The following is a 23,499-nucleotide window of genomic DNA, read 5'->3' as shown; positions in this document are numbered from 1 at the left end:
ATATATATATATATATATATATATATTTACAATATTCTATAAATTCTACCGAATGTTTGGCGTTAATATGTTTGTAGTTCGTTTTTTCGATTTTTCTCACTAAAGTTTTTTGGTGAACGTTTAGTTTATTAAAATTCAAAATAAACTTATTTTTCGAATTCATGCTGCAAATAAGGCCATATTGCATGAATTTATAGAATATTGTAAAAATTATGGTCTATTACCAACATATATATATATATATATATATATATATATATATATATATATATAGTTTTAAATAGAATGTTGTAAATGATAAGTAAAAATTTAGTGTTTGTTTATTGTAACATTATCATTAAATCCACAGAAATGACCTCCCAACAAAAACAGAAAATGAATGTCACCTTTCTGGCAAGATATTTGAAATCCTCTGTGTTTGTTATCCTCCCCTGTTCACAATCAGCTCGCTTGTAGAAGTTCAGGTAGTTGACTATGTGTCTGGCAATCTGATGAAAACAACAAATATCTGGTATGAACTAAATGTTATGGGCGAAGGAAAGATACTAATGTGTGTGTCAGTGTTTTCTGTGCATGTGTTTGTGCATATGTGAGTGCGTGTGTGTGTGTGTGTGTATGTGTGTGTGTGCAATCGACACAAACCTTCGTTCTGAATTGATCTTTTATTTTTTTGGCGACCTCTTCCGAGGAAGAAGTATCAGCAGGCGCCGTTGTGGTCGTGTGCTGCTGCGTCTCTTGGTGGTGATGTCGATGATGACGATGTTGATGCTGTTAAGTGGGTACATGATGTTTATATAAGGCAGTCCAACAGTTAGTAACATGATGATATAGATAACTGGTTATGTTGCATAGCAAGCACTAACAAGCAATCAAATTTTAAGAGCATCAACGTGGAATTCGTTACAGATCAAATAGATCTGAACAATTCATTTAGAGTCAAAATTTTTAAAGAACATCGATAAAATAAAAAATTATTATGCATGAAAACATGAATAATTATTTTTTTATATTTATATTTTTATAATAAGCATACCTCAATTATTTGAAACGGGAAAATTCCAAAAAACAAATTATTTTTACAAAAAATAAAAGAACAAAATAGAAAATAAATAACCGGAACGTCGATATCATCCATGAGGCCAGGAGTTCCCTGATCCATGCTATCATCTCCAGCCACCGATGATGTCGATAGGTCTGAGAAGGAGAGCGATGTCGATTCCCATGTTGGCGGATCCCATTGTGTTTGTCTGGTTCGTGTGTGAGTGTGCGGTTGTGTGTGAATTGGTTTTTTTTATGATTGATAGATTAACTGAAGAGACACTAAGATTAAAAAATAATATTGTAAGTAAACAGTGGCGATGAATGGTTAAATAATCATCCTTTTTATCCTGCCCTCATCACCTCAAAACTACCAGCCAGGCACCACAAAACAACACCACACCCGTTAACAGCCCAACACAGCGACACATGGCAGAACAAAACACAGAAACACAAAGAGATCTCAACCTGGTAATGGCATGGTAGTAGTAGATCTTGCCAGTTGAATCCTTAGTAGACTTCCAGTTGGGTGGCAGACGTCGTTGGACGGGCGGTGGACTGGGTGGCGGTGGGGGTGGATCTTGGAGGTCAATGACCCGGATGTTGCTGCTGTTGATGGCCGGATTGATGACAGAAGACATGATGTTGCTGTTTTCCTGTTATGTAAAATGAAAAAGTATGAAATAGGAATGATTGAATTTTTGGAGAAATTGAAAAAAAATTATTCAAGAGAGTAATTGTGTAATCTACCAAGTTTTAAATATGCACAAGTGCGCCTGTTCAAACATCTGCATATCTTGTCGTGTCTGTATTTTATCTATCCTTTTGTCAACTTAGGTACGTTTATTTGAATTTTAATAGACTCCACTAATGTATGATACATTTCGTTCTAACCAAAAGATCCTTCCATAATATCCAACGAAGCGTCTTTTATATTTACTCCAACTAACGACAACAGTGAAGACGGCATCTAGACGTTACGAAAATAAAAGTGAACTAGGAAACAATTGTTACCTCATAGTAGCCCATAGAAGTTGATGTTGATGGGTATATATACAACTGTTGTTGTTGCAGTTGTTGAAGTAGCGTCTGTGAGGTAAATGTTGCTGATTGTTGTTGCAGAGGATGTGGATGCTGCTGCTGCTGCTGTTGTTGTTGTTGATGCAGTGGGTGTGGCTGCAGAACCTGGTTGTGTCAGATACAACAAAACAAACTACAACTACTTGTAATTGAGAAAATACTACTTATTAACATTTGGAAAAATGACAAAAGGGAGACAACGAAACCTGACTGAGGTAATTGAAAAAATAATCAAAAATGTTTTCACCACGGACAACAAATCACAACAAAAAAACAGCCTGAGATAAAATCTCTGAATTAATTAATAAAAAGTGTTGTTGTTTGGATTAAACTTTGTCAAAGTCAAATGTCTGAAGCCGCTACACTCTTTTAAATATTCCAAAAGCAAAACGATTGAAAGCCTCACTTGAAATTCAATTCAAACTACGGAAATGCCATTCCACAACAGTTCAGACAACAAAGTGTACAAACAACCGATGAAATCACAATGGATTCTCTGCTATTCATATTAATTGCTAACTTTTATAATGGCCACCAAGGAAATCATATTTGCCTCACATCAACTCAAACCATACGTCCAATCAATGCTCTTGACTTGACTTGTACAACAACTCATCAAGTTCCAAAGACAGAAAAATAAAACTTGGAAGAATCACAAAGGTACTATTAAATAATGGATACAAACTGACACACTTTAACAAAATTATTCACTACAAAGAACAACAATTCAACACAACTACTACCAACAAACATGTATAATTACATTTATATTTAAAATATCATTCCAGTTGGTGTACATAATTAGATGTATATTATTATTACTCCCAGTCTAGTTTTAAGTTTACATGATAGATACATTGATGCTACTTTATGCAAAACATGCCTGAAATTGTTACAAATTTTGTGAAAGCAGACATCATCACATAAGGAACCGACATCACTAACTGTGCATCATTTAACAGTTAAATAAATTTTGTATTTAAAATAATCTAAACCTAATAGTTGAAGATATATTATTTGTATTTTTAGGAACAAAAATTATAATTAGACAAAAAACTGACAAGAGCCAGTTAATAAATTAATGTCAACTACGTTATGGGCAACCCTAAAGCTTCTATAAAGTGACGGTTTTTCTTTAGTTCTTCATACATAAATCAAACAAAACAAAAATATGTGCATAGTTTTAATTTAAAAAAAAACATGAAATTTCAGCGCAATGAAAAGTCATATCAACTAGTAACTTAACATAGCAGAAACGATAATATCCATTTCGTGAAATATAAAATTAAAGTAACAACAGTAGTAATAGTAAAACTATCCTAACATAAATATAACAATATTAAAAAACAGTAACAACAACAATAAGATAAAATATGAATAATAATAAATAAAAGCAACAACAGTAATAATGATATAAAATATAAAACAAACCTGAGATAACTGAGGTGTTGTGATGATAACCTGGCCTGATTGATCAATGTACTGATATGCCCCTGTGGACCCATCAACTTGTTCGTGTGGATGATGCAGCTGATGAGGTTGCTGCTGTTGTTGAGGTAGAGACAAAAACAAATCATACGGTGTGTTGTTGTTATTATTGCACTCGACATTGTTGAAACTTGTTGCATAGGTTGATGATAGGATGTCGCTCGACTGCTGTTGCTTGTTGCAACTGTACTGGTCTGCCACTGTTTAAAATGCAACATTTAGAAAAAGACTTGAGCAATAATAAAAATAAAAAGGAATAATGAATTGCTATAAACTTTAATAAATAATCCTAGAGTTAAATCTGTAGAGCAAAAAAAAGTATAAAAGTTATTGCCAGCCTACTTTTACAATAATCGTTGTAAGACATGTTGGACCCATTGGTGATGGTAGCACTGATGTTTGTGTTGTCAGTCGCAGGCACAAGAGATAAAGTGGCCGTCGTGGAGGAAGAGGAGTCAGAATAAATAGTTGCAACATAATAATGCTGATCCTGTTGCTGCTGCTGACGATGATGATGTTTGTTGGAACTTCGAGAGTTATCATCTTGGTAGTGAACGATGGTGGTGATAGGAAAGGACTGAATAGGATGGATAAATATTGATGGTTATTCACGTTAGGGAAGTAATGAAACAAAGATAAAGTGAATGTCAACAAAATTTACAAAATTACAAACACAACTTTCAGAAATATCGATTAAATGAAATGAAATGAAATAAAATGTGCAAACAAAGACCTGATCAACTGCTTGATGGTGACGGTGACGAGGTTGAGAATGATAATCCACAGAGGATATTTCAACATTTAACTGTTGTTGTTGTTGCAGCTGTTGTTGTTGTTGCAGCTGTTGTTTCTGCAATTCTTTTGCTTTGAATTGAGCTTCAAAGAGCATTCGCCTCTCATGTTTTGCCAAATTTTCAGAGGACCTCACAAGTGGTAATGGCCTGCTGGATGGAACGTTGTGTAGTTGGTTTGAATTTGAAGTACATGGTAAGAGTGCTTTGTGGATGGTTAGTAAGAAGCTGCGCAATTGGTTTAAATGTTGCTGATGGTTAATGAGATTGTACGATAGGTTAACAACATAACACCAACAAAACAGCACAGCTTTGTAACTCACCTCACTTTACAGAACTTATCAGCTGAGGAGAGGGACTTGCAGAAATCTTCTGAAGTCTTCCTCTTTTTCACCAGAAACTTGGTTGACTGTTCAAGTGATGGTGAAACATCATCAATTGATCTCTTCAGTGATGACGACAGTGAAGATGATGAGGAGTTTGTTGGTGACGATAACTGAGGCAGGGCTGTTCATCAAAATTTAAAATAAAAATAATTGCTTTGAAAAGAAGAAAAAACTCACATTCAGCAAATTAAAAATTTATACAGAGAATAGGATGAAAAAAAATATAAAAGGAAACTAAAAAAGAACCGCAAAAACTACCTTTTATCTCCCACCCTTTGTAAGCCTTTTTGTGCTCAGCAGTGTCTTCAAACTGAGAATCTGGTAGAAATAATATCTATCAATCAGCTAATATTACACTAGATTTGTTCAAATAGTCATCTGGCTTGGCAGCTCTCAAGCTAAATAATGGAGTAAAATTACAAAGACAAAATGCACAGTGTTTAACAAGCTATATAAACATTTGATCAACCAATCAACCAGCTTATCAATAAATCACACAACCAACCAAGTTCGTGTTCAGTTTTTTTTCTTTCTTCAGCTTTTATTTTCGGTATTTTGAAGATTTCCTAAAGTTATTTTTATTAAAAGAGTGAAAGCTGAAGTAAAAATCCAGACGTTCAGAAGAAAAACTGTTAATTTATAAAATGCTTTATAAGCTTTAGAAACATTAAACTGCTCCTTGGATAAAATTAAAAAATATCACCGTAATTAAAAATAACATTGTGATAAAATTATCGTCACCTTTAGATCTTTCCACTTGCTCAGTAGTTGAGAGGCCATGTTTTTGATACAAACGCACATTTTGCCGTCATCGTCGTCCTCATCTGCACAGACGACATTGTTCACATCATCGGCAGTAGCCATGTTGTTATTGTTGTCATCTTTATTCAGCTTCTGAGATTTTGTTATTTTCGCTGCCATCGTTGCTGTTCCTTTGCCAGATTTAGGATCAGCTGTTGAAATTATTTGAATAAAAAAAAATAAAAAATGGGACAATAATGTGAAAACCTTAACCAGTAAATAATTAAATAGATAGAGTTGATAAAGTTTATTCAACTGTTACCTTCATATGTAACAGTGAGAGAACATTCTAACAAGACAGACAATATTAGAAATAATAAAAAGAAGCCCTAAACGCAAACATCCTTAAATAATTATAAAGTGGTTATCTAACATAAACAGATCAAGAAAAATATTGTATGACAGTTTAATACAGCACAGAGCTATTAAGATAATATGTTAGAAGTAACATATTACTTACTCTGGTCGCTGATAACGCTGTCATCATCATTGACATTTTTGTTATCATCATTATTGTCAGTTTCATTGTTGTAATCAAAATCATCATCATCCATGGATGAGTCAATGTTGAATTTGCAAGGATCGTAATCATCTTCCTCCATCTTTTCCACATTATCCTGATCAACATCATTGTTCTCCAAAGTGATGCTAACAGTTGTCCTGTCATTTCCATCCAACTTACTTAGTTGACCATCATCTGTGGCATGGTTGATATCATGAACATCATTTTTATTATCATCTATTTCGTTGTCCATTTTTTTCTTATTCACATCATTACCATCATTATTTTTATCATCTCCATTGTTGACCACTATTGCTGCATCATCATCCAAAGGAATGACCACAACAACCTCCACAACCTCAATCTCTTCAACACAACTGTCATCAGTTAACAAGTCTTCCTTATCAACAGCATCAACTATGTTTATGCTATTGCTTTTTATTTCATTCAAACTTGCTCCTTCATCAACAGGGAGGGATAGGTTAATGTCGATACGTCTCTGATCAGTGGTGTTGATGATGAAAAGTGAATCTTCCTCAGTTGCTGCTGACCTTGTTTCAATTGTCCCATTCATCAGCATGCTACAGTCATTTTTATCTCTGTCTTCAATGTTGTTGTTGTCATTGTTGCTATCTAAGTCGTTTTCATGCAATGCTGTGGTTGCGTTTTCGACTGCTGCATTTGTTGTCACAGAGGCATTGTTTGATGATTGTTCGAAATTTCCTGTAGGTGAAAGTGATGTAGACGCTGCCAATTTGTCACCACTGGAATTTTCATTATCATTCTCTCCAACTTCAGTTGATGCAGAAAATAAAAACTTTGAGCCATCATCCAGAGTTGATGCACTAACGTTGTTGATTGAATCAATGTCTACCTCTTTTGTTGAAGATGTTGTCGTACTGGATAGTGAAGATAACATCGCTGAGGTGATAACATGAGCACTTGATGCCATATCGGTTGCTGTCATTGTTGTTGCCACTGTGTCAGAAGTGGTAGAAGTCGTTGTAGCAGTAGAAGTAACTGCACTCATGGTAGTTTTTTTCATGGCCTCCAGTTTAGACCATTTCTCAATTACACTCAAAACTTTGCTGTTCTTGAGGATCGTCTTGTTGTTGATAGGAAGGATCTTCAACGTTTCAATGATCTACGTGAAATGTTAACAATTTCATTTGAAATTTTATAAGGAGATGTTAAAAATGAAGATAGAACTGATAATGAAATTTGCTAGTAAATATTTTTTGTTCCTATCACAGATGTCATTACCAGAAAAACCTTAACAATACCATCAATATAATTGTCAGTCATCACTATGAAAATGATTGTCAACAACATTCCCACTCACCTGTTTCTTGAAATGCCATAATCCATCGGTGGCCTGCACATCCACCATCCAACTCCACAGTAGTGAGAGGCCGTGGTACTCGAGGAACAGACGAAGACATGCCTGCTCCTTTGTATCCTGTCAGAAAACAATCTACCCATTACAACAGTTGATGTTATCTTGAGAAAAGTTGAAATATAATTAAACGGGCCATAAACTTGAGCGGAGCCTGAAAATAGAGAAAGCATTTCAAAGAACAAAGTAGAAAAAATGGAATGAAGCCTTGAGAAAAACTGTTTACTGGGAACGTGATTTGGACTCTAATCTGGTCCAAGATTAGTAGACAATAAAGAACAGTAGTGATAATAATTTTCATCGAAGTAAAGAGAAAACAAAAAATATCTGGCGCCTAAAATATAGAAGTGGCTATCAAATACACCAAACCACTCAAACAGATAATAAATCTTTGAGAAGCAGCTGATGTGTTCTGAACTGATCACTTTCTAAGATGTTAATAACCCACTCATCTACAGTGAACATAATAATTTCATGACAGTTTGAAAATGATGAATGAAAGTAAATTTTTAAATGAGAACACACGAATTAATACGATATAAGTTGCAAATAAAAAAAATGAACAAGAAGGAACCATTATGATCCTAAGGAGAGATAGTCGATGTTCTACATTGTCAGCCCTCAACATCAATCTGAATTAACAGCACAACATATGTGACGTACTAATAACGTTTGGATATTTATTCTTCATTCATTCTTTTTTCATGCATCATCCATCAATCCATCTACAAATTCATCATCGTCATAATTATCATTACATACCTATCAACTATCCATCAAAAACATGTCTTTATAATGTTAATTACTACCCATATTAATGTAACCATACAGAAAACAATAAGAACAGATGAAAATAAATAAAATACAATTATTAATAATTTGTAATTTCCTTTCTATCAAATCAAATCGAATAAAATTAAGATTAAAATTGAACAAAACAAAATGAACGGGAGATCTAAAAAGAGACAGCCATGAAAAATAATGACGTGATATCAAAAACTAATAAGAAACAGAAAAAAAAACATCAGATAAAGACATACCTGTTAAGTTCAAGGACGTGATCCTTCCTTCTTAGGCCACCGCGACATAACATTGTCTCTATTTCTGAATCCAACTATTTGTTGCAGGTTTCGTAGAAAATTCATTTCAATAAATATTACAACAAAAAATTAAAAAAATCAGCATCTATCATTACCAAATACCACCATATAACCATCCAACATAACTAATTTTAATCTAAGATTAAAAAATTTTTTGACAGAAACACTTTGAACAGCCAACTTAATTATAAAAAAAGCGCATTCCAATTCAATCTTTGAAAATTAAATTGTGCTAAAAGAAGCGAAGATAACTAAAACAAGATTTACAAAAATCATAAAAACCAAGGGCCTATAAAAGAGACATCATAAAGATAAACAGGTGAAGCAAAATAAAAAAATAAAATTATGTGAACTGTTTTATGTGATAAATTTAAAAAAGATGGCAAGAAATAATAGCAATCATACAATTCTGTTTAAAACCATATTAAAAGTAATTTAATCTTATAGTATAAATATACACACATGTGCATAAGATTTGAGTGTGTGAAAATATATTTATAATTTTACAATTAGACCTACACACATTCTGGAATGCCAAAAATAAACTAACAAATATATCACTGAATAATTCCTCTTTCCTTTTCTTCTTCAGAGATTTGGATCCCTTGGACTTCCTCCTCAGAGGCATGGTCTTGTTGTTGCCAATAGTACCTCTACAGTTTGAAGCATTGCAGTAACATTTTATCTGCTCTTGTCTGGTTAAATGATGTTAATTTCCAATTATTCAATTGGATGTATATCGAATATATTTAGTAAACAGATTGACTTCAACATTAACATTGAAATATATCATGAATTATAAACTTGACAGCACATATATCTGTATGCACTACGTGAAGAAAGAAAAATTTATTGAAAGCAATACCAACCCATAACTTTCAAATTGATAATTAAACGTCAGTTCCTCTCCCTTCCTAACAGGCTTGATGGTGAAGAAGCCAACCCTCAACTGCCCTCCAACCGTCCACTGCAGAGGTCAAGATAATCATTATTACAATAATCATGGTGGTTTGCTAACCATAACAATGTAATGAATAATGCAGCAATGACCACAAAACTAACAAAACGCACAACTACTCTAACAAAAATGTAGCCCAGTCGAGATCATCCTCACAAATCAAACACCGTTAGAGCTAACTGACCTTCTGAGTTTCCGCATTAGGATCGCAGCAGTGGTTGATGAATCGAGATACGTTGCCCATCTTCGTAGCATCAATCACCTCCTCGCCATTCAAGGCCATGAAATAATGGTGAGGAATGTTCTCTTTGTCATACTTCTTCACACGATACTTGAACTCTCTGTAGTCAAGAACCTCTCCGACGTACTCCATTATGAAGGTGCCTCTGCATGTAGGATGGTGGTGAATAAGGATGCAGAACTAGTTAGAAATAGGCTAGATGATATTTCATGATGCGATCGTTCGTAGATTGGGTTGTTGGTGAAGAAGGAGTGATAACGCAACAGAAACATTAAGGTTTACACCCATGACAAGATAGTACTGATAATAAATACTCTTAATGAAAAAAATAAAAACAGTTAAATTCAGATTAAAAATTAGATTGAGAAAAATTTAAAAATTTTAAACAGAAGTGAGTAACTACTAAAAAAAATTATATAACTTTAAAGATTAAAAAATTATAAATTAATAAAGGATGAAAAAGAATATGGCATCTGATGATTAAAATAATTCTTACACAGGCATGTCTTCGTCAGCTTGCAGACCCCAACCTTTCCAGTCAGTTTGAAAGCACTTAGTGGCAGCATACTTTCTCTGCAGTTGAAAAGATTATTTCATCATTTGCATAACCATCACACATCGTCATAAATAACCCAATCAATACAATTAGAACAAATTCCTTTATGCAAATCAACCTAATTCTTGTTGCTAACAACTTTATATCCATCATCACAGCAATAAATATAACAATAATTACTTCATCTGTTAGACAAATGGACATTCATTACAACTGTGATATTGATTAATAGAATTTATTATAAAATGAAACCAAAAATAGAAGACACCCACCTCAGTGAATTGGTGGTTGGTACAGAAATCTGCACATGGACACCTCGAACCACTGAAAAAATTTTTTAAAACATTTTAAAAATTATTATGAGCTTATACAAGATGAATGATCAAAATTCATGGAAAATTCTAGTAATGGTATAAACATTGATTCTCCACCAGCAAAAACAAATTACATACACATTTAAAAACCGTTGACAAAACAACCATCCCAGTAACATAATTCTATCAAACAAGGAAAATATAAAACACTGCTGACGTTATTGAAACACAAGAAAAAAGCCCATCCAGTTAATAAATTACTTATATGAGTTGCCTGTTTATCAATCAACAACAACAACAACACACGTTTAGACGGCATTTTCCCCGAGATCGGGGGTTGCCGTTTGGCTACCTATGATGAAACCGAAATACCCCTCGACGCCATCCACATCTGTCACTCGCCTCAGTATCACGCAACCCCGCTTTCACCCTGTCCTTCTCCATCTGCTCTCTCCATCCCAATCGCGGACGACCCCTTCCTATCACTCCTTCAACCTCGAACTCCAACGCTCGCCTAATCCCGACCATTTCATCCCTTCTCAACACATGTCCATACCACCGCAATCTCGATCTCCTTATCAATGTCACAACGTCCTCATTCAGTCCCATCATTGACATCAGCTCTGTACTACTCCTTCTATCCTTCGCTTTAACCCCACACATCATCCTCACCATAGCTCTTTCAGCCCTCTGCAGTACACTTTCCTCCTCTCTCCTCAACACCCAAGTTTCACCACCATATACCATCGCTGCTCTCACACATGCTTTATATACCCTCCCTTTCATCTTCACTGACCATTTCTTTCCACATTTTGACCATTTCTGTTTATCAATCAACCAGTATGAAATTAAACATAAATAAATTGCAAACCATAACACATTCAAGCAATTGTCAAACAATATAATTACCTAAAAATTTATCATTCCAATTAACTAAACCGCTGTTTAAACCTATTCACTAATTACTTTTCTACTCACTTAATAAGGAAATCATTAAACCCTCATCAACTAATTAATATAAATACCAATAAAAATAATTAAGCAAATGCGCACACAAATGAACAAACACACGAATAAACAAAAAACAAATGAACAAACAAATACACAAATGAGCAAACATGGGAACAAATAAGCAAACAAACAATAAATGATATAGCTAACAAATGGACAGAAACACAAATAAACAAGCAAACAAACAGGACAAAAAAACGCCAAAAAAATCATTCAACCATTCAATCATGAGCATCCTATTGAGGCAGTCATCCCCGCAGGCAAATGCTCCACTCCTCAGTTCCTCCTCTGACGGAAGTACACAGTCACACACCATCCTGCGAGATTCCTTCTTACGCTTCTTCAGGTCTTTACTGGTGGTCAGTGATTGCATTGTATCGACAGTGATATTATTGTTTCGGTGATTTAATTCTAAATTGAAATCATTACTTGCTTCATCAATGTTAATTAATCAGACTGGTTTATTTCGGTAAAAAACTCATAAAAGATACGTTGATAAAATAATAAAAATAATAACATCTGCCACAACCATGCCGCACAATGTGTGCGTGCATGCGTGCACGCACACATACATATAAATACATGCATGGATATAGATCAGTATAGATAATAAAGAGATAGGTGAACACAAACTTTGGTGAGAGATAGATATTTTCCAATATGCTGATGTAAGGGGTTGGCTGTTCGTTTTCGTAACTCAAAACAGGCTTATCACAGCTAGAATCTTGATTGACCACAGCATTAAGTGTAGCCCTGTTCGCCAGATCGTCACACTTTTCGTTTTCATCAATACTGTCAGTGGCAACAATTTCTCTACCACACAACATGTCCTCATGAATATCAACTTTTGCAACATCTGACGGTTCTCTCAAGTCATCGTCCAACCTAGAGCAAAATTTACCATCATCATTGTCAGATTGTTGTTGATCATGATCATGTGATGATGACTTTTTATCAGATTCCAACTCACTCCATCTCCTCCATCTCGATTTCACTTTTTCAGGTTTTGAAGAAGAATCAGATCCTGAGCTCAGTACATTATCATTCTCAGAAAGATAAGCATTATTAAAGCAAGAATTGTTGTTGTTATTTTTAAGCATGACGCTTTCCTCAGGCAAACATTGTGGGCTCTTAGCACTGAGATTTAAATCTAGTTTGCGAGTTGGTTTGAGAGACAAATGATCAGATGTATGCCTGTGAGGTTTCATTTCATTCTTTCTATCTTCTCTACTTTTCAAACGACTACTTCGCCTCCGTTCAGTTATAATGCTTGAAGTTACCGATGTAGTCCATGTTGTTGAAGTTTTTAATGATGACATCTCTATGAGCTGTTGTTGTTCGTGACGATGGTGCTGTTCTGTTAAATTAACGTCGACCATTGAAACATTATCTGAAATTTGATTTTCTATATTTCTAAGCGTCATCTCCGGCATCAGTTTATTAGTAAATGCATCCCAGAAAACAGCCTTCCAAACACATTTGATGTTTTTTAAATGGACATTTGGATAATGATGAGGATCTGAAGACCTCAGTGAGGAAATATTGCCCTTAGATTCCAATGTAGGTGGTGGAACTGATGTGCTACTATTGTTTGAAGTCATCAATGATTTGCCTAACTCCAATGACTTTGCTAGGGAATACAGCAAAGGTGAATGTGCCAACGACGATGTTGATGCTGATGAATGAGATGACACTTGTGATGACGACACTGATGTTGATAGCGATATTTCACTTTGCAAACTGACATTTTCTTTTGTCATTTGAATAGAACTTTCATTCAAATGAACAGCATCACAATTGACACCATTAAAACTACTGTTATAGTCAATCTGTTCAATGCTTTCCTCTGATTTGGTTTGTAGTGGTTTGATGATTTTATTAATGTCATCATCACTGCCATAGATGTTTTCTTCAGGAATTGATGTAGACAAAAGTGAAGCATCTACATCAGTTCCGTGTGCAGCATCAATTACCTCAACACCATCATCATTAACAATATGATCTAAGATTTCAACTTCAGGTGACTTACTAGTTCTCTCCATTTGCTGAGCAACAAATTCATCTGATAAAGTTTCTAACAAGTTATCTGCATCCTTCCAATCCCATTTCTGTTGATCAATTTCAGGAAAGCTTTCAACATTGGACCTTAACTTTGTTGTTGGAACAGTTTTAGTACTTGATATATTTCCACTTACAAGAGTAGAAGCAGTACTAGAAATATTACACATGGTAGATAAAGAATTCATCATAGGTGCAACCAGCATTGGACATGGTGGTCTAATATTTGTGGAACATGTTGTTGAGGTAAATATGGATGTCATAACAAGGGGAGCATCTTCAAAACATCTTCTTGGTTTTTTAGGTTTCAATGAATTAGTTACTGGGCTGTTAATGGTAATGATGCTGGCTACTGATGGACTGGTTGTAAGTGAAGAAGAATAAGTGTTGATGGTTGTTATTGCTTGTGGTAATGGTATGCTCATTGTTTCAAATGACTTTGAAACAGGCGCTGTTGATTTTAATGTTTTTAAATTAATATTATTAAGAGTAACAAAAGTAGCAGGAGTAACAGCTACATCAGCCATAAAAGAAGTTGTATTATCAAGTTTTGTAGATGCGACAGTACTGGAAACAGTGGTCACAGTGGTTGAGTTGATAGTAGAAGCAGTGACATTATTAGAACAGTGATGGAAAGGAAAAGAATTGCTGACAATGTTATGAGAATGCTGCTTATGAAATAAGACTAATGGCTTCAAACTGGTCACTTCCATTTTAGTAGATTTCAAACTGCTGTTATTAGCATTTGAACTAACAGCAACAGTAACAGCAGTGGATGCTTTAGAGAGGATGAAGTCATTATAATCAGAATCAGATCTATAACCAGATTGAACCAGGTGATCTGAGAATGATTTTGAAGGCAATCTGTAAGATTCCATAGCATCAAATATGTCAACCACATTGTTAACATTAGAAACATTGTTAGGTTTTGACTTTTCTTTCCTATTGGAGGACATGCTTATGAATTTATCTGGCATAACTAAAGTAAGTGATGGGGATTTTAATGGAGCATTTGATTGGCTGAAGTTAAGGTTACCTCCTCTATCAGTTTTTTGTTGAATGGTGCTTATGTTATTCATATTACTCTTGGTGATATTACAATTATTGTTACTACTAACTTGAATAAATTTATTATTTTTTTGACAGATGGATTCATCTATCTTCATAGAGTGTTGAGATTTTTTTGATGCTGTCTTAGATAAATCCTCATTTTTATCATCACTATCATCACTATCTTCTTTGAAGACATCTTTCTTGAAATTAGGTATCACCTTTTGCATTTTATTTTCTTTCATGGAAAATACTATTTTATTGGGAACATTTTTCGATAAGAATGCGCTAACATTTTCCTTCTTATTACCATATTTATGATCTCCCTCTTCCATAGAAAGACAACTAATATGCCTTTTACTAGTACCATCATTGGAAACAACTTTCTTTTTGTTTCGGGAGTAATCAGCTGTCTCATGTCTATGACCACTATGACCATCTTCGCTGCTGTTATCAATGCTTTTATCATCTTCGTCATCGTTATAATTCTTATCATTTCTTCTAGCTTTAACTAAATCAGAAGTTTTGTTATTATGCAAATCACTATTTCTATTAACGAGTGGTCCATTAGATTTCACATTATCGATTTCTTTCTCAGAGCAGGTTGTCTTGCTGCTGAGTTTGATTTGCTTCCTGCTGGTTGTTTCTGTACCAGGTAAAGGTATATCATTCAAAGGTGGCAGTAATGTAATAAACTGAACATCATCATCATCGACGTTGTTATTTTTGTCAGCATCAACATCACCATTATACTTCTTATCATGTCTGGAATTATTCATTTTTTTGCTGTCAGTGATATTTCGATCATATTTATCATCAACGTTGTAGCCTTTGTCTTTTTTGCTAGCAGAGTTATTAGCCTTACAGTTGTCTTCAAAGTGGGACGATGAAGTGTGTTTCGACTTTGAAGTGAATTTGCTGGAATCCTGCAGGCATTCAGCTTCTAGTTTCTCACTGAATTCTCTCCATTTCTGTCTTTCATAACATTCTGCAATTTTGCTCTTATTTTCCATCCTTTCAAAACGTGGTTGGTCTTTTGTTGATTGGTCTTTCGTGGAATGTTGATGGTGGTGACTCTTGCGGTTGTCTGAATGTCTGCCTGTAGAGACTGACCTCGATCTGTTTCTATGTTTGTTCGGCGATTTATTAAAGTTAACTTTTTCATATTTGTATTCTTTTTTCTCATTGTAAACCTGATGGTAATGTGCATCCGGGTATTGGTCATTGTACCTTTCATCATCTTTGTTGTAATGTCTGCGGTGGTTCTGGTATTCATCTCTTTTCTCACGATCATATTTTTTATAGTAATCTAATTTAAATTTTTCCTCATCATAATGTTTTCTTTCATAGTCATATTTGTTATCACTCTCAACATCATCATTGTAATCATCATAGCATTGCCTTCGAATGTTGTCACCATTACCATCAGCCCTTTCATACAACCTTTGATCAAACTTTGACTTGTAATTGTAATGGCGTTCTAAATTATCTTTTGTGTGTCTTTTTTTATGTTCATAATGATCATCATCATCAGCAGGATACTTATTGTAGTCTCTTTCCTTATAGTAATCCTTATTCTCTTGATCATCATCTTCATACTGGTAACAGGATGCTTTAGTACTGGTTTGCTTGTTGCAATCATATTTAATCTCAGAATCCCTATTCTTACCACGTTTGCGATAAGGAGATGAAGACCTGGATTTGTGTCTGCTACGACGATGGTCAGATTTTTTAGGTGAAGATTTACTGGATTTTAAATGGGGTAAGTGGGAATTATTTTTTGAATCAGACATTTTTGAATAAACTTTTGTATCTGAAACTTTTGTATCAGAGTAAAAATCTTTATACTTCTGCTGCTTATCTGATTTGTATTTAATGGATCTTCTATCCTCACACAACAACTCATCATCTCTGGACCATTTTTCATTTCTTTCATGTTTTGAAAAGCTCTCTATTTCCTGATCACAGAAACTTTTTTTTGGTGTATTTCGATTATTACAAGATGTTTTTAATTTTTCAGGTGTTGTCGAATGCCTGCATTCTGGTTTTGAAACAGATTTATACAAAGATTTTGAAGCAAAATGTGAGGGTGGTACACCATTTTCTTGCGAGGTTCTTGGTGTTAAATTTTTGTCAAATATTTTATTAGATGATGAAAATGATTTACTTGCTGAAGAATTACTGCTTGACTGATAAACTTGTTCTTTTTTAGAATCACCTGCTTTATCTTCAAAAGTTGCTTTATCGACAGAAAATGGGTCATATTTTTCAGGTTCATTTCTTGTTACCTTTTTGGAGAAGCTTTTATTCTCAATTTTATTTGACAATTTATCATTTTGTTTTTCACTATTTTCTTTTTTGGTATCAGATTCACTCTGAGATACATCACTGTCAGAATCTGTTTCATACAATACCAACTTTTTTCTAATGGATTGTACTTCGGGTGTGATAACTTTTAAATTCTTGTTAAATGGTAAAACTAATTTTTTTGGTGAAATTTGAAACTTCACCAGAGGTTTGTTGCTAGAGTGTTTTTGCATTATAATTTAATTCATTCAGGTATCTGCCTTTTTTTATTCATAGCAATAAGCATGGTCCAAATATTAAATTGCCAACTGCTGTACATGTGTAAGAGATAATGACAATGTTGTTAAATAAGTCTCTCCACTTATTTTCATAGCAATAAAAAAAATAACAAACTTACAGAAAATCAAGCTGAGATAACTAACAAAAATTTTAATTTTGAAAAACTTTCCGGATCTTCCGAGACAGAAAAAATAAGAGTTTGTCCATTGTAACGAACGTTAAATTTATTTTGTCGAATTATATATCATTAAATTAAAACAATCAAATAAATAATTGCCAGTGTGCTATACGCATGTCCCCGAGAGAAGAGATGAGCGAAGACATATTAATATTGTAACGGTTAAAAGAACTAGACGGAGATACATAAAAATACTTAATTACTTTCTTTTTCTAACATAAACAGAGACATGGCGGCTTCAGTATTATCTAATTTTTATTTTGTTTTTTCCGGCTATGCCATTTTGTTTGAATAACAGATGTCTAAACCAAGATTTGAAATATAGTAGCCGATGTAGCCATTCCTTTTTTCACATAAACCGGAAAAAATTAGTTAACTTTAGACAAAAAATACATTATCCCTATACCATTCATATAGAATATAACATTATATAAGATAACATATATGTGATATATATATATATATATATATATATATATATATAACATAATATAACACAATGTCCCTATACCTATAGAAACCTATAGAACAATTTTTAACACTTATAATAAAACATCAATCTGTCGAAAAAAGTTCAGATTTTAAATTTTTTTTTAATTTCAGCAAATGATTCTTTTTTTATTAAGAAAAGTTTTGAACAAATTCCATTTAGAATAACTGAAATTTCTTCAAAATTTGTAAAATCACTCTTTGGCGAGAGAAAAACTTTCAAATTCCGAGACTTTTCCAATTCTATGACATCTGATATCGTCACGTCTACATCATTGCAATCCATTCTATAAAATGACACAAATAAATTTTAAATTGTTATAAAATAGTTCGTTCAAAATGTCGTTTATTACTTGCAGCCAACCACAAATTTGTTTGCAACGCCATCATCTAATGATACTTTAGAAGCGACATCTAAAAAGCTAGCTTTGTTAGTAAATGAGAATACAAATATCAATCCATCCAAATTTTCTCTGCATACCTTTAAGAGTAGTTAGTTTAATACATTGTAGATGTTTATAGAGTGATAAATTTAGTTATTAATTCAGCGTTATATTACATCCACTATATAGTCATGTCTTAGAAGTGAATTATCTCCGACATCCCAAAAATTTAATTTGAATATCGTAATCGTGCCAGCGGGAATCATTTTAACGGGCCAATAAATCGTTGAAATTTGGATACCTGTTGAAACGATGCTATGAGAAAACAATAATACTACATGTTTTGATTTAATTTATAAATATTACCTGGGGTTTCGCAATAATTTGCATTAATCCTATGAACGTTGAGTAATTTTGAAAGAAATCTGCTTTTGCCGACGCACGACTTTCCATACAATAAAAGCTTGTATTCGAGTACCTCATACGAGTTTATGAGCAAAGCTAAAGGTTTTTCCAACAGTCCTTTTTAGAAGGGTTTATAGAATGGCGAGTTTAATATCATGAAGTAAATAGCTTATCAACATTCATATATTCTGGTTTTCAACATAAAACAAATTTTTGTGAGTGAAAGAGTAATCAAAATATACCAAACGGTTGTCTCAACGAAGATATCAACTCCCTGCCTTCGTTACTTTGATACCAGCTGAGGTCAACTGCTGTTCCAATTTGCATTTTGTTGAAATATACAAATTTTATAATTTTATATACTTAATAGCAAAAATAATCCGCGAAATTAAAACCAATGTTGCGTCGATGAATGAATGGCTGGCTGACTGGCTGATCGCCTGTTGTGTTACCACCTGTTTTTTTATTGATCGACACGCAGTTGCGAGTTGTCGTGTAGGTACTTATAAAGTGTTCACGTATCAAAATAATTTGATGAAATTATTCTAATATTTAATTTAAAGATCTAATTTCTATCATAATTATGCAAATCAATGATTTGAATTACAATCGGAAAAGAACTCATCGATGACCAATTATAATCAATTAAATAGGTAAATTTAAGACGAAATCGTGATGGCGGTTAAAATAAAGCAAAGAGAGTCTTTTTCTTACTTGACATAAAATCGCCTCCCGAGTTTCAGATCTACTTATTTAGTTTTACATTATGAACTTGTAGAATAGGGATTGAACTATAGTACTGAAATTGTTTGAGAAATTTTATAATCATCTTCAACCAATTTTCAATAGCCGTTTGAAGGCTCTCTGTTTAAAATAAAATGGCTATGTGGGTAACGCCATAAAAGTTTGTACTGGCTTGAATAGGACGGCACAACGTTGTCTATAACCAATACCAAAATTAACGAGTTATGAGAAAAATATAAATAATTTCATGTAACGAAAAACAATTTTTTTGACTCTTTGACATTCCGAAGTTATCACCAGATTCGGCGTTGGTCAGACTTAATGCTAATATACCTACGCAGAAAAAAAGCTAACATATAACAAAGCTGTAATAACGAAATTTAAAAATTAAATTTATTGTTACTGACGAAAAATATACCCTTATCCCTAACTAGTGTTAAACCTGATATTAAAATAAAAATACCTTAATAAATATTGGTCGGTTGAATCGGTTGGGACAATTCAAGCATTTGAGAAAATAATGTTTATATTTGTGCATACCCATGATGTGATGGAACAGGTAAGGAAACAGGACTCTAACGTTTTAGAATTAACTTAGTAACATTTTCATCTGACTTGAGGCTAACAGGCAATTGTTATATTTTTAAAAAATATATTTTGTTGAATTCGATCGAAGTTATTAGATTGTTGCGTCTTGCTTTCAAGTTTTCCAGCTTTCATAACGTCAGCATAACCTTGATAACGACGCGTTGACGTCGAAACGTCGCTAAATAAATTAATTTAATTATCAATTTTAATTACGAACATAAAAAGTTTATAAGAAAGTTAAAAAACTTGAAAAAGAAATGTAACAATCTGTGATGTGAACTTCGATCGAATTAATAACTATGTTATGGACCCTATAATAATCGCAGTTTGGTTTCATGAACTTCACGGCAATGTCTTAATAATAATCAAATAATTTAAATAAACACTTGAAATAAAGATCTATTCAATCACGGTTATATGTGCACAAACTACATTTTAGCCAACGAACTACGTTAAATTTTATACAAAATTTTATTGAAATATTAAAAAATTTTTTTAATTTTTTATTGGAAAATTTTTGTCTAAAAACAACCAGCTTGCTGCGATTTGAAGCATGTAGGCAGAGCCACTAGGCAATTATTACTCAATCATGAATGTGCCCTAAAAACCCAGCCCTTCGGTATAACCACATTAAACCAAATACAACTTTAATACAATGACTTATAACCAAACTCAACATACATTCCACTCAACCAATTGCTGGCACACATGTTATCAAGATAGATAACATTCTCTAAATAAACCAGCTTAAACGATATATGCAATAATTAAATTGTATAAAATAATTATATACGTATATATATAATATACCTGTGTTTATTTATAACTCTGATCTGAGCAAAGTTTAACAATTATGTACTATACTTATAAAAAGAATGTGTGTTTATACGTTGTATAAGCATGCAGTGTTCTTTCTAGCTGTTTCAATCACGTGAAGATGAGCTAGTTAGGTTTATATATGAAATAAAAAACATACTTTCTTGAATGAGGTGTTTGTAATCTTTATAATAAATGTAATTAAAAGATGATTAGACAGTTTGCAAGCGAATGAAAGATGACAGAAACTATGAAGACAAATTTGCAAGGTAATTTTATTCATATTAAAAACATTCTCAATCATTCAAAGTTTAGAGTATAAGTTTAGTGCTATAGCGTCTGGCAAGAAAGGGTTTATTTGTAACAACGAAGTAAACCTAACAAAAATATAAAAATACTATTACGTAAATGGATGTAGAGAGTTCTGATGTTAAAAAATAAACCAATAAAATATTGCATAGGATGTATCATTGAACATAAAAAATAATTCGAACTGATAAGAAAGTAAACTTGATTTTAATGGCAGGTCATGATGCATGCATACTTGTGCTATAATTACTTCCTCTCACACACACAATTAGCAACAAAAAATTTATGTTATAAATCATGTGCAAATTTTCAATGCCTTGAAATCAAAATCTAATTCTGGATCTCAATCTTCACTTGCACGCACCTGTATGCTGCCAAAATTTTATTTCAAAATCTTTCAAAATCAAATTACGTTTGAATTTTCCTAAAGTTTCCTAGCATGATCAACTTAATATGCAGTCAACGAACTTTGATGCCTTCACTTGCCCTCTGGCTGCACGCATTGCAGTAGCGATCAAATTTTTCATATTTAACGAAACGTTCTAAAAGCCTACTATTTATTGGATTGATTGCATGTTCAAAGCACTTTTAAAATTGCACACAAATACTGAAAGAGTGTCACTAAATAACATTTCATCATTATATCCCTTATTTTTTAATTGTTATTAACCTTGAACCGTGGGACTACTAATATTTACTGATATTTCATCAAAGTGTAAACTCAAATAGGCCCTTTAAAATGTTAAACTTCACAAAAGGTTTATTCCAGAGTGTGTCGTCACAACAGTTTCCTTCCATTGCATCCAGTGAAAGCTTAATCGTTTGAAATGCAACGATTCACTTGGCCTGCCAGTAAATAAGAAAGACAAAAAATTAAGTTGAAAAATAATCATGTAACAAAATAAAATACTGATAAAAGTAATTTTACGATGATAAAAGAGAATAACTTGGAAAATTTCTAACAAAAATGTAAACGACATTGGATAAAACTATTAAACGTTTAACAGCCTGGAGACTAGGATTGAATCGTACTTTCATTATTTTTCAGCTAAACTTTCAAGGCAATAAAAACATTAACGAAAAATTTACTTCAATGAAATTACTTTGCAAATGTTTGCCAACTTCACAGGCAATGGAATTTATTTAAACGACTGGAGAGACATTAAAATGAGACTTGGTACGTGTTTCCCATGTTGATGCACTGCATAGGCCGCGGTGGACACATACTGATGTCAAATAAAATGGCGTTTATATCTTCAACCCAATACATATTTTATAAATAATGATAAATAAAAGAACCAAAATTTTATAGACGATAGACAAAATTTAGAAAATGTGCATAAGTTTTAAAATATGACGGGGGAGGGGGTGACCCATCTCGGCCCCTACCGGCCCGGTACTGGTAGCACCTGCAGCCCATCCTGATACAATTCTGTTATAAAAACAAATGTGTATTGACGTTTTAGCATGTACTACGTTGATTCAGGAGATTAATAATGAAATATAAACGTAAAATGATATTGAGGGGATAGAATAATGATGATGTAACGATGAGGCCAATGATGACATCGTGCGTACGATCAGTAATTAAGAGCGGCCATCTCTGGAAAAACAAACTTTACTTCCAGGGCACGTTTCTTGTAAATGAATAGAATTAAAATTATGACCGCATCAATGAAACCTGAATGCCTTGCCAGAAACAAAGCAGTCACGCGTATTGTTTAAATCTTTTTTGAGATAAATTTTATACAACGCACCTTGAGGAACCAGGCTGGAAAGATCTTAGGTCTAAAAGTTGGTAGTTGTGGTTGGTATATTTTTAACATGGCTTTGTCTCTGCTAAATTGGAAAAATAAGTTGAAAAAAAGTTTTTTTCAAACACATTGCTTGTGAATGTAAAATTGTACTTTTGTCTTAAATACAAAATTATAAATAAAGTCACATTTAAAATGTGTTTGCCAAAGTATTTAAAGCAATTATTTTATTTGTTAATTTACATAATTTTATGTTTTATTGATTAATTCATGCCTTACCATTGGAAATATTCATGTACCCAAACTTTTAACCTAATCGGACAATGGGAGGTTATCGAAAAATAGATCACAAGACTTGAACTATAGAGATAAAAAAACACGTAAATAAATTATACAAAATAAGCATTACAAATAACGCCAATGCTAATGATGATATGTGATTGCACAGATTTTGAATGCGAAGAAAACGGAGATTTC

General features: G+C 33.2%; 3 protein-coding genes across 3 annotated transcripts in view; all 3 read right to left on the bottom strand.

Annotated features, from left to right (window-relative positions):
- The window catches only part of HELRODRAFT_62476 (hypothetical protein), a gene marked incomplete at both ends in the record, with an annotated part of 2,682 nt that extends 1,003 nt beyond the window's left edge, over positions 1 to 1,679 (bottom strand). The window contains 4 exons of the mRNA XM_009011269.1: positions 387 to 488; positions 643 to 732; positions 1,121 to 1,247; positions 1,507 to 1,679. Coding sequence (XP_009009517.1) covers positions 387 to 488; positions 643 to 732; positions 1,121 to 1,247; positions 1,507 to 1,679 — 492 coding nt within the window. The remainder of the gene's footprint in view (positions 1 to 386; positions 489 to 642; positions 733 to 1,120; positions 1,248 to 1,506) is intronic.
- A 7,732-nt stretch (positions 1,680 to 9,411) lies between these two features.
- On the bottom strand, positions 9,412 to 10,351 carry HELRODRAFT_62386 (hypothetical protein; the record flags this gene model as incomplete). The annotated part of the gene is made up of 3 exons (XM_009011268.1): positions 9,412 to 9,549; positions 9,725 to 9,926; positions 10,278 to 10,351. Coding segments are annotated over 3 exons (414 nt in total), but the record flags the coding sequence as incomplete, so codon positions are not given.
- Positions 10,352 to 18,573: 8,222 nt separating this feature from the next.
- HELRODRAFT_159380 (hypothetical protein) lies at positions 18,574 to 19,138 on the bottom strand (the record flags this gene model as incomplete). Its single annotated transcript, XM_009011267.1, has 3 exons — positions 18,574 to 18,707; positions 18,773 to 18,928; positions 19,054 to 19,138. The coding sequence occupies 3 exons, from the start codon at positions 19,136 to 19,138 to the stop codon at positions 18,574 to 18,576; spliced, it is 375 nt and encodes a 124-aa protein (XP_009009515.1).
- Between the last annotated feature and the right edge of the window lie 4,361 nt (positions 19,139 to 23,499).

This window comes from Helobdella robusta (assembly GCF_000326865.2).
Source record: "Helobdella robusta unplaced genomic scaffold HELROscaffold_1, whole genome shotgun sequence".
In the NCBI taxonomy this organism is placed as follows: Eukaryota; Metazoa; Annelida; class Clitellata; order Rhynchobdellida; family Glossiphoniidae; genus Helobdella; species Helobdella robusta.
Note: the sequence above shows the minus strand (reverse complement) of the source record. Positions and strands in the feature narration are given on the sequence as shown.